Here is a 12,515-nt window from a genome sequence, read left to right on the forward strand (position 1 = left end):
ATTGTCAACTCCCCAATACTCTGTGTTTTTTGTTTCCAAGCTACGCATATCCACTTACAAAGCTTAGCACAATATGCTGTGATGTTTTTGTCCTTAACCAGTGTGATCTTAGATGTACAATGCTTCACAGTTCAACCAGTTTTGGAAGAACACCCTCAGTTCAAAAATAAGCCAGTTCCCGATCAGATTATCACGTGAGTTTATGTATTTGTTGAAACTAATTGTATATAAGTGCTTGAGAGTGGCACAGTCAGTGGGTTATCTTCTGTCTGGCTTCCCTACCAGCTAGAAATCTATAAGCCAAGCCAAACTTCAGATGGAATATAGCCTTTCATAAAATGAGGAGTCTTAATCTTTATACCATTCAGGATCCCAGTATTTGTTGGAACGCCTCTTCCAATGTGAACCTACTCAGACAGCAAGAGAATAATCTAGGGCACTTCTCTGGGTGCCCTTGGCAAGAGAGGTTCAGAGGGTGCTGGCAAGGGAGAGGACTGTACAGAAAAAGTGCAAAGGACACCTACTAAGCAGAACTAGAAGGTGGTGAGCAGCACAAGGAGGCTGGTAGGACCTGTTATCAGCACACAACTGTGTTAGTGACTTGTGGGTGTCATTTGGTAGTCCACCACACCTCAACCAGGGTGATGTATCAGCAGAGTATGTGGAGCCCTAGCAGAGTTTTCAGAGATTTCCTGCTACCAACGGAACAGCCTTTTCCAGATTCCTCTCCCACAAAGATCACAGTAACAAAGTGTTTACTGTCTCCAGACCCATGACAAATCTAAGCACTACTATCTACTATATACAGTTCTTTTGATCTTTGAAGTAAAGATACTTATGTACAGATCCACAACCACCACACTAGCTAACACTGCTGTGTAAAACCCTCAGCCTCTTCCCCTGACTCGTAACAGATTCAGAGTCAGACCCATGTCAGGATATAGAATACTGAGGCACTTTCTTTTCCATTTCAGCAGAGGGTATCAATGGGACCTACAAAATGCACCTTGTTCTAATTTTATAGTCCTTGCATGAAGAATTAAAAGGCAAAATACCATGGACTCAAAACAGGATGTGTGTAAGCAAGTGCTCTCTGCTTACAATGTGGACTACTGGACCAGGTTTTTCCTCCTTGGGTCAAATGTTTGAACCCTACCCTGTCACAGCCAACAACATATAGAGAACCAATTGTTTTTGCTTCACATACAGACTTAAATACCAGTCAATAAATAACATGTTTAGTTCATCAAATGTGTACCTCAAATCTTAACTCCAAAGAGATCCTCCTTATATAAGTAACTTTTAAAATGGGCAGCGTAAGGCACTTCCCAGTTGTATCTGTTAGCTAATTTAAAGACTCTTCTACCACGAGGCACACAAATTGCTAACCTAATAAGGGACACCTTGAAATGATGCACTTCATAAGTCTTTGTATCTGTCCTTCCATCTGTCATGTTGCCACCGCTAAGTTTATTTCCCCACCCCCACCCTAGTCATTAAGCAGGAAACCTGACACTGAACCACCAATCTAGCTAATGCTGCCAAAAGCAGCTGATTGAAGAGAATGATAATTCAAATGTAATGCAATAGCCATCATCTATTAGATGGAACCTTTTGAGCTTCTGTTTCTTCTGGTCATTTGTGCTGTAATGGGAGTATGGCAAGTATATCACTGTGCTAACTTGGGAGGAAAATTAGCTAACAAAATCAAAGTAGAAAAGATATCATAGCCTACATTTCTCCCCTGCTCTTTGTTTTGCTGATGACAGGGTTAAATGGAAATGTGGGTGCACAACAAGGAGTCAAAGAATAGCTAAAATATCCAGTAGAAATAGAAAACAGCTGCATGCATTGTTCTTTAAGTCCAATGGTAGGAAACAGCACCTATTACATTAACTTGCATGTATTTTACAGTCACTATGGTATTCTAAAATCATAATAGGCACAATACACATACACGCGCGCGCACACAGAGAGAGAGAGAGAGAGGGGGGGGGGGGAGAGAGAAACATTGGGACAATATTAAAAATAGATAATTTTCATTTTCATGTAGCTATGACTGTTCCTTGTTGACCCTTAAAGCAGTTGAATTTACAGTGGTACCCCGCAAGACGAATGCCTCGCTAGACGAAAAACTCGCAAAACGAAAGGGTTTTGCGAGTTTTTAGTTGACCCGCAAGACGAATTCGTCTATGCCTGTTTTTCGCAAGACGAATTCGTCTGGCGAGGTACCACTGTAAGCTGGCTTACCTTTTCGCTCTGGTCGGGAGGGGTGATGTCCGCGTCCGCCATTTTGGATCGACTGTGCATGCGCAGTCGATCCAAAATGGCAGACGCGGACAACATCCCTCCCGACCGCAGCGAAAAGGTAAGCTCCGCTGCCGGTCGGGAGGGGGCCGTGGGATCGTGCCCGATGTCGGGCATGATCCCACGGCCCTCTCCCTCCTTCCCGGAGCCCCGCCGCTGCGTTTTAAGACTGCAACGATCGTTGCAGTCTTAAAACTCGGCGGCGCGGAGCTCCGGTGCCGGTCGGGAGGGGGCCGTGGGATCGTGCCCAATGTCGGGCATCATCCCACGGCCCCCTCCCTCCCTCCCGGAGCCGCGGAGCTGCGTTTTAAGACTGCAGCGATCGCTGCAGTCTTAAAACACAGCACCGCGGAGCTCCGGTGCCGGTCGGGAGGGGGCCGTGGGATCATGCCCGATGTCGGGCATCATCCCACGGCCCCCTCCCTCCCTCCCTCAGCCGCGGAGCTGCGTTTTAAGACTGCAGCGATCGCTGCAGTCTTAAAACACAGCACCGCGGAGCTCCGCTGCCGGTCGGGAGGGGGCCGTGGGATCATGCCCGATGTCGGGCATCATCCCCGGCCCCCTCCCTCCCTCCCGGAGCCGCGGAGCTGCGTTTTAAGACTGCAGCGATCGCTGCAGTCTTAAAACACAGCACCGCAGAGCTCCGGTGCCGGTCAGGAGGGGGCCGTGGGATCATGCCCGATGTCGGGCATCATCCCACGGCCCCCTCCCTCCCTCCCGGAGCCGCGGAGCTGCGTTTTAAGACTGCAGCGATCGCTGCAGTCTTAAAACACAGCACCGCGGAGCTCCGCTGCCGGTCGGGAGGGGGCCGTGGGATCATGCCCGATGTCGGGCATCATCCCACGGCCCCCTCCCTCCCTCCCGGAGCCGCGGAGCTGCGTTTTAAGACTGCAGCGATCGCTGCAGTCTTAAAACACAGCACCGCGGAGCTCCGCTGCCGGTCGGGAGGGGGCCGTGGGATCATGCCCGATGTCGGGCATCATCCCACGGCCCCCTCCCTCCCTCCCGGAGCCGCGGCACCGTGTTTTAAGACTGAAGCGAGCGAACAGCAGCGCTGCTGTTCGCTCACTGCAGTCTTAAAACGCGGCTTGGCTTGGCTCCGGTGCCGGTCGGGAGGGGCCCCCGGACTTTTTTCCCCATAGGAACGCATTAATTAAATTTTAATGCGTTCCTATGGGAAAAGGTGCCTCGCAAGACGAAATTTCCGCAAGACGAAGAGTCTTGCGGAACGAATTAATTTCGTCTTGCGAGGCACCACTGTAATTGTGATTATGTAGGGCGTGGTGCATCATTAAATAATATTGATTCTGGGGCTCTGGCATCACTTTCAGTAAGATTTTTTCCTTCAGTGCTTGCCTACCCTTTGCAAACCAGAATTGTTTTATGGCTTCATGCTTTTGAGTGTCTAGATTTCCGCACTATAAGTGGAATTGTCACAAGAGGTGATCTTGTTATGTCTGCAAAGTGGTTGAAATATCACATGTATCAACAAGGAAAATATCATCTGCTTCACCAGGTCATTTACAGCTCACCATAAAACATAGTGCTTTATGTCTGTCCATAAAAAAAGGCAGAGGAGAGAAGATTGATAGATTGGCAACAGGAAACAGCAGCATCTGCAGAGTGAGATTTCAGCAAATTGCCATTGAAAATCGTTGGATAGACTTGTTTTTTGACCTTAGAAAATGTTGGCTTTTTTTGTTTTCGTATAATACTTTTAACAAGTGTCATCATTTCACTTTCCCCTATGTGCCAAATCACTCTGTTAATGCAAGTCCCCTTCCCACCCCATTTTTCTGTCTTCTCTTCTCCCTGCACCCCAAAACTGCCAGTCTCTGAGTCCTCACTCCAGTGTTTAGTGTTACCTTTGCAATATGGACCAGAGCTGCCTGTAGTGAGTTCACTGTGCTGTAACTAAAAAACAAACAAAATACATTTAATTATTTTACTTGCACATTCAATGGAAGGTAAAGCAAACATGCAATTTATGACTTTTGTAATATTTCTTTTCTTTCAGCTTTTACAAGTGTAACCATGTGCAAAGATTCCACTACTCAAGACCAGTCAGAAAGGGGTCTGTTGACCCTGAAAATGAATTTGCTGTAAGTATTTTTTTTCCAGTTATGTTTTCAGAATGACCAGGATTGCATACATTAGTTGTGCAGAAGCGATGTATGCAGGCTGTGTTACCAGCAGAAAAATTGGAATCAGTGAACACATGGGACAAGAGTAGGGTGCCTCAATATATTTAGAGCCAAGTGAATCTGGTTTTCTAAAACAGTTGGTTCCTTGGGCCTAGTCTCACCTGCTATTTGAGGAGATAAATTTAATCACAATTGGGCCTGAGAAGGAAACAAACAGGCTCCTGACTACATAGAATGCTGCTGCCAAAGAGAACATATTTCCACTATTCCTAGTGGGTATACTGGTATCCAGGGCAGATAAAGTAATAAATGATTTGTTGGTCATGACATACAATGAATCTTTTGCTCCAGATAATCTTGGTTCAGAATCCAATATGTTATTTACTCCACTACCCTGTTTCTTTTTCGGTGCTTGACTCTCGCTTTATGTTTACAGCTTGCATAACAGTGGCCTAGTTTAAAATTGGATTTAGAAAGACGCCTCTTCTATGTTTGCATTTTTATTGCTATTACAATCCTGATGTGGGGCAAGGAGGGGAGCAGCTTCCTGCTATTATTTACATTTTTGTTCCAGTACCCTTAACGTCCTAACATTATGGTTTCACTACTCCCTATTCCCTCTGTGTGTCTTTTAATAGTCTATGTGGATTGAGAGAACATCCTTTGTTACTGCTTACAAGCTCCCTGGAATTCTGCGTTGGTTTGAAGTTATCGCTATGTCACAGGTGTGTATTTGAATTCTGATTCGGGTTAATACACAGTTTAACTCACAAAAATACACATTAAATACATTCAGCACTATTTCAATGGAAAACTGAAGGGGAAACACCAAAGGGTGTTGTTGTCCCTTTGGGGATGCCACTTTGGGGGTGGAACAAGGGCATGGCTAGCCCCCTTGTGCTAAAAATATTGTTTTAATGGGGATGGGATTTTAACTTGGGTGGGTGTTGTTTGAAATTGTTCTTAAGTGTTATATGTTAATTTTTATTTATTTATTTGCTTTATATAGCTGATTAATATTCTATTTTTTTTTTATAAGGTTTTATTATTTTCCAATAAGACAAAGAGAAAACAAAATACAACATCAAAAGATAAGAAACAATAAAAAACAAAATCAACATTGAACATAATCTACAATAAACATAATCAACATTCGAAACAATAACAGCAATAAAAACATAAAAAAAGAAAAACATATACAAACCTTAACCAATATCTATCTTTGTATATTTCTTGTTTCTAACTTCTCTATTTGGGGACTTCCCCCATTCCCTCCACTGTCTTCAAAAAAACAAATACTTCTTCAAGGTAGCTTTATATATTGTTCGATTCACATTTACCCAAATTTTAATATACTTAGCTTTTACTTAGTCAAATATCTCAATAACTATGTATCTTATCTTAACTACCTATCTTAACATATTTTGACACATACATCTTTCACATAACAACAATTCCTCTTACCATTTATATCTGACACATATCTACCAAAGCCGATGTTCTGTCTAATTCTGCTCAAATATTCAGTTTAACTGATTTAACTAAGTAGTCTTTAAATTTTTTCCACTCCTGCGACGCCTTCCCCTCCCTCTGGTCCCGGACTCTGACGGTCAGTTCTGCGAGTTCCATGTATTCCATCATCTTCATCTGCCATTCCTCCACCGTTGGTATCTCTTCACCTTTCCATGTTCTTGCCAATAGAGTTCTGGCTGCTGTTGTGGCATACATAAAAAACACTCTATCCTGACTGGGTATCTCTTCATTGGTTATGCTCAGAAGAAATGCCTCTGGTTTCTTACAAAAGGTAACTTTCATTACCTTCTTAAGCTCATTGTAAATCTTATCCCAGAAAGCACTTACCGCTGGGCACAACCACCACATATGAAAAAAGGTACCTTTCGCATGTTTGCATTTCCAACATACATCTGACATTTTGGTATTCATCTTAGCAATCTTAACTGGTGTCAAATACCATCTATAAACCATTTTCATTATGTTTTCTCTTAAACCATGACAAGCAGTAAATTTGATACCTTTTTGCCACAATCTCTCCCAGTCATCCATCATAATATTATGTCCTACATCTTTTGCCCAATCTATCATTGAGGATTTAACCAGTTCATCTTTTGTATGCCACTCTAGCAGAAGATTATACATTTTGGAAAGGTTTTTAAAGTTCGATTCTATCAGTTCTGTTTCCAGTTTTGATTTTTCTACTTGAAAACCAACTTTTTTGTCCATTTTAAATATTTCATAAACCTGATGATAGTGCAGCCAGTCGGGGACCTGACTTTTTACTTGATCATAGCTTTTTAGCTTAAAAGAGTCCCCTTCCTGCTGCAATATGTCCATATATCTTAACCAGTTTGCAGACATATTCGGTCTCTTATATGCCTTGGCCTCCACTGGAGAGATCCATCTAGGAGTCTTTCTCTCAAGCAAGTCTTTGTATCTAGTCCAAACCTGATATAGGGATTTTCTAACAATATGAGACTTGAAAGTTCTGTGGATTTTAACCTTGTCATACCAAAGGTATGCATGCCAGCCAAACATATTATCATGTCCCTCCAAGTCCAACACATCAACGTTCTCTAATTTAAACCAATCCTTTAACCAGCAAAAGGCCGCAGCTTCAAAATAAAGCCTTAAGTCCGGCAGGGCAAAGCCTCCTCTGTCTTTAGAGTCTGTTAAAATCTTAAATTTTATTCTTGGCTTTTTGCCCTGCCATATAAATTTCGATAGGTCCTTTTGCCATTTCTTAAAACAATCTAGTTTGTCCAATATTGGTATGGCTTGGAATAAAAACAGCATCCTTGGTAGGACATTCATTTTAACCACTGCTATTCTTCCCATTAACGACAATTTAAGTCTTGTCCAGATCTCCATGTCTTTTTTTATCTCCATCCACAATTTTTCATAGTTATCCTTATACAGGTTCAAGTTCTTATTTGTGAGATTGATACCTAGATATTTTGCAGATTTAACAAAATTGAGGCCTGTGGCTTCTTGAATTCTTTGGATCTGTTCTGCACTCAAATTTTTACCTAAAACTTTGGTTTTCTGCTTATTTAATTTGAAGCCAGCTACAAGTCCAAATTGTTCAATTAATTCCAAGGCTCTGGGGACACTGCCTTCTGGTTCTTGCAGGGATAGCATCAAATCGTCCGCGAAGGCACGTAGTTTATATTCCTTCTCTCCCACTTTAATTCCTTTTGTCTGTTTATCTTTCCGAATCATATTTAGAAGGACTTCCAGGACCGTAATAAAAAGTAAAGGGGAGATAGGGCACCCTTGTCTTGTTCCTTTCTCTACTTCGATCTCCTCCGAAATCACACTGTTTACAATGACTTTTGCTCTTTGTTCTGTGTAAATGGCCTTAATGCCATTTAAGAATTTTTCTCCAACTCCCATCTTTTCCAAATTCTTTTTCATAAATATCCAGGATACTTTGTCAAAAGCTTTCTCTGCATCAACAAACAATAGTGCTGCATCTGTATTTATGTCTCTCTCCAGTTTTTCTAAAATGTCCACAATAATTCTCGTGTTATTACTTATTTGTCTTCCTGGCAAGAAACCTGCTTGGTCTCTATGTATATAGTCTTTCAACACTCTTTTCAACCTTGTAGCCAAAACATTTGCAAAGATTTTATAGTCCACATTCAAAAGGGATATTGGACGGTAATTTTTCATTAGAGTCTTATCAGTATCTGGTTTTAAAATCAGTGTGATAAAGGCTTCTTTCCACGTCTCTGGTGCCCTATCTCCTTCTAGTATTCTATTGCAAATTTCTCTTAACGGCTGTGATAGCCAATCTTTCAATGTCTTATAGTATTTTGCTGTTAATCCATCCGGTCCTGGAGCCTTCCCCAATTGCATGTTGTTTATTGCATCTTCTATTTCTTGTGTCGTTATTGGGTGGTTGAGAATTGTTAATTTTTCCTCTGGGACTTTTTGCAATCCATTCTTTTCCAGAAATCGGTCTATCTCTACTTCATCTATCTTCTCCTCCTTGTACAGTTGCTTATAGAATCTCTGAAAACACCATCTGATTTCCTCCGGTTTCTCTACATTTTTTCCATTTACTACCAATTTACTGATAACATTTGCCTTTTGTCTTTTCTTTAATTGCCAAGCTAGTAGTTTTCCACATTTATTTGCAGATTCAAATGTTCTTTGTTTCATCATTTTCACTTTCCATTCGATATCTTGATTCATGATATTCGCATATTGGGATTGCAAGTATTTAATTTCTTTTTGGATTTTGACACATCTGGGATGTCCTCTTAGTTCTTTTTCCTTTCCTTTGATTAATTTCAACAGTCTCTCCATTTCTGCACTTTGTTGTTTCTTCTTTTTTGCCTTTTCACTAATGAGGAATCCTCTCATTACCGCTTTACTTGCATCCCAAGCAATCCTTTTCTCCACTTCTGAGTTCCAATTAATTTGAAAATATTCTTTCATCTTTTTCGCCGCTCTTTCTACTAGCTTGGTATCTCTCATCAATGCATCATCCATTCTCCACCTGAAAGAATCCTTGGAAATCATTTTAAGGTTTACCTGCACCGGATTGTGGTCTGAAAGCGTTTTAGGACCGATTTCTGCTTTTTGTAATTTTGGAGCCAATTCATTCGAGATCCAGATATAATCTATCCTCGACCATGACTGCTGAGATTCGCTGAAGTACGTTGCCTCTGTTTCTGTGGGGTTTTTTAATCTCCAAGAGTCCACCAAATTCAAATTGTCCACCATTTCAAAAAAAGTCTTTGGGAGTTTCCCATCATTTGTTAGTTTTGTTCTTTGAGATCTATCCATTAGTGTGGAAACTGCCCCATTAAAATCTCCAAGGCAAACTACCTTATAGTCCAAATAATCCAGCAGCAAATCATGTATTTTTTTGTAAAAAATCGACTTTCCATCATTTGGTGCATAAAGTCCCAGAATCAAAAATTTTTCGCCTTGTACATTAATTTCAATTGCGATGTATCTCCCTTCTTCATCTTTAAATAGCTGTCTTGGGCTATATTTCTCCTTTACATAAATCACTACACCTCTCTTCTTGACCTTGTCCGATGATATGAACTCTTGGCCTAATTTTTTATTCTGTAGCAATCTTCTGTGACGCCGGGCTATGTGGGTTTCCTGTAAACATATTATATCCAAATTCTTCTTTTCTATGCTGTAAAACACTCTGCGTCTCTTTGGTCTCTGATTTAATCCCCGAACGTTCCAAGTCATTAACTTGAGCGCCATTTCTTTGTTTATTCCTCTCCTCCAGTTGCCTGTCCTTTCTTGTCTTGTTCTGGATCTTGGCTTGGTCCTGGTAGTCCCGGCGGTGGTGGAAATACTTCTGGAAACTTGTAAAGCTGTGCTGGGTCCAGTGGAGTTCCTTTGAAATGTTCCAGATGCTTGTCCAAAAACTTTTGCTTTTCCGCCAAGGACCTTATTCTTATCTTTTTCCCTTCAAACGTAAATGCCAGGCCTTCTGGGAATTCCCAACTGAAGGAGATTTTTCTTCTTCTTAACTCCGTCACCAGGTCGTTATAAGGAGCTCTTTTATCTAAAAAAAATCTGGGGATATCCTTGTAAAAAATTACTTTATTCTGCTGTACCACCAGGTTGTTTCTATAGTGTAAATCCAGAAAGTAGTCTCTGTCGTGTCTATCGTGCAGCACAATCAAACAGTCACTGACTGTTTTAGTGCTTTTCTTTCCTCTGGAGCCTCTTGGTCCAAATCTGAAGGCCTTCACTATGCGAGCTGAGACGTTTACCTCTTCTAACTCCCAAAAAGTTGAGAATAGTTCCACAATATAGGCTTTCAGGTCTTCCCCCTCCAATTCTGGAAGACCCCTCAAACGGATGTTTCCTTCTCTCTGATGTAGTTGCAGAAAAGCAAGAGACTCTTCCACAGTTCTCTGTCGTGTTCCAATATTTTCTATCTGCTCCAAATCTAAATTGTCCAATTTTTCCTCCACCTTTTTTATTTTTTCTCTGACCACTTTAATTTCCTCAGAGTCTTTTTTTAACGTAATCACCTCCTGCCCAATTTTATTAATTTCGTCTCTGTTCTTTCTTACATTTTCCTCAATTTGACCAATCGATTTTTCTAATGTCTGGGTGGAGGTTTTAATATCGGCCTTAATATCCACTTGGAGCTTTTCTATTGCAGAGTTAACTGTTGTATTCACTGATGCACCTATAGTATTCACCGATTCTTGTGTTTGCTTCAACCCTTCGGTGACACTTTTCAAACCTGCTGCAATTTCTGCCACACTTGCAACCAGTTTCTCCATTTGTTCCTGAAGAGTTAAGGAAACAGAGCCTTTCCTTTTTTCAGAGCCAGTTCCTTTAGATCTAGTTTCCATTCCCTGTGGGCTCTGCAACTGTAATCTCAAGGTCACTCCAGTTGCTGTAGTAACTATCTCAGACATTCACAGCAGAAGACCAACAGTCCCAAAAGTAAACACCAGGTGGCCTGCAGCTAGCTTCTGAGAACAAAGAGGCTGCTGAGCCAGGAGTCCACAACAGTCCATTAATCCAACTTTTAGGCAAAGAGTTCAGATTTTTCAAAATTGTAAATTCCTTAAAGCCAAGAAGAGTCTATTTTAAATAGCCCAAGCCAGTAGCTGTTTCTCACTTGCAATGTATCCACCAAGTCTTTCAAATAGCTTGTAACTGGCTGTAAAAGAGTCAAAGTATCTCCACTGGTAAACAGTCACTGTAGCACTAGAGTCCCAACAAAGAAAAAATGGCAACAATATATTGCAGCCCGCTACTGACCCAGAATCCTAGTCCAGAGGGGGAGCGGTGTCTTCTTTTGCCGTATCAACTATTTTTAAGTCTTTAAACAACCTTTAAACAACTTTTAAGTAGCTTTTAAAAAGTTTGGCAGAGTTCGCAAAACTTTCCCGTTAGCCGCGGCTTTGATCTTTTAGCGCTACCAAGCTCGCGCAAACAGTTCAAAGGGAACAGGCTTCCTTTTGAAGTTTCCTCTGCAAGCAGTGCTCTTTAAACTTGTAAAATAATCCAGTATTTTAACTTACAGAGTTTCTTTGGAAGTTTCTATGTAGGAAGTGCCGGGTGCTCAGGTCTGGCGGGATCGCTGCTTTGATCCTCCGCAGGCAGTCGCTTCTTCAGTCCCGTGCTGGGGCTCCGCTCGCCCGATTCTCCCCCTTACGAGGGTAAATCAGGAGCGGAGACAGCACGTCTGGGACCCACGAAGCCGTCGGTCCACGGGACGCTCTTCCCGTGGCTTTAAGGGACCCGTGGCGCAGGCACGGAGCTCCCTATCGCCTAACGGAGGACGGAGCCGTCGGACTCCCGTCCGCCATTGACTCGGCACCTAACCGGAAGTGCTGATTAATATTCTAAAGCCTTTTAAATGTGTTTATGGGAGGGGGGTTATTGCTTTGTTGTTTTTGTTTTAACTATTTTCTTGTGTTTTTACCTTGTATTTTTATCCTGTGGACCACTCTGAGATCTTGTGATGAAGGGCCTTATATAAATCTAATAAATAACAACAACAACAACAACAACAACAACAACAACAACAAACGATGTTACCAGTGAATTCATTGTCAGTATTTAACAAGGGTTGGGTTCCCTCCCTCCTTCTTGATATTGACAATTCTGATGTATTTAAAAATATGTTTTGGAGTTGACCCTGCATTTTGAATGCAGAATTCACTCAAGATTTTTTGAAGCACATCTAATTAATAGATAGGTAGTACAATTTCAGATTACACAAATTATATTCTTGATTTATTTCCCCACAGACTACCATTAGCCCCCTGGAAAATGCTATTGAAACAATGTCTATGACCAATGAGAAGATTCTGGCCATGGTTAATCAATACCAAAGTGATGAGAACCTTCCAATAAACCCTCTGTCCATGCTTCTGAATGGAATTGTTGATCCAGCCGTCATGGGAGGGTTTGCTAAATATGAGAAGGTAAGGTTTTTAATAGTTGCTTTTAAAATTAAAATAATGCTTTGATTTATTATATCAACAACACAACCTTGGAGATATCATTGCTTGTTCTAATGTGAGGAAGAAAGACAGAATG

At 41.5% G+C, this 12,515-nt stretch overlaps 1 protein-coding gene across 1 annotated transcript in view; it reads left to right on the forward strand.

Annotated features, from left to right (window-relative positions):
* The window catches only part of DOCK2 (dedicator of cytokinesis 2), a 257,870-nt gene that overhangs the window by 224,888 nt on the left and 20,467 nt on the right, over positions 1-12,515 (forward strand). The window contains exons 42-45 of the mRNA XM_033139853.1: positions 113-194; positions 4,325-4,409; positions 5,090-5,176; positions 12,224-12,400. Of these exons, the coding sequence (XP_032995744.1) occupies positions 113-194; positions 4,325-4,409; positions 5,090-5,176; positions 12,224-12,400 (431 nt within the window). The remainder of the gene's footprint in view (positions 1-112; positions 195-4,324; positions 4,410-5,089; positions 5,177-12,223; positions 12,401-12,515) is intronic.

The sequence above is a fragment of the Lacerta agilis genome, chromosome 2 (genome assembly GCF_009819535.1).
Source record: "Lacerta agilis isolate rLacAgi1 chromosome 2, rLacAgi1.pri, whole genome shotgun sequence".
Lineage (NCBI taxonomy): Eukaryota > Metazoa > Chordata > Lepidosauria > Squamata > Lacertidae > Lacerta > Lacerta agilis.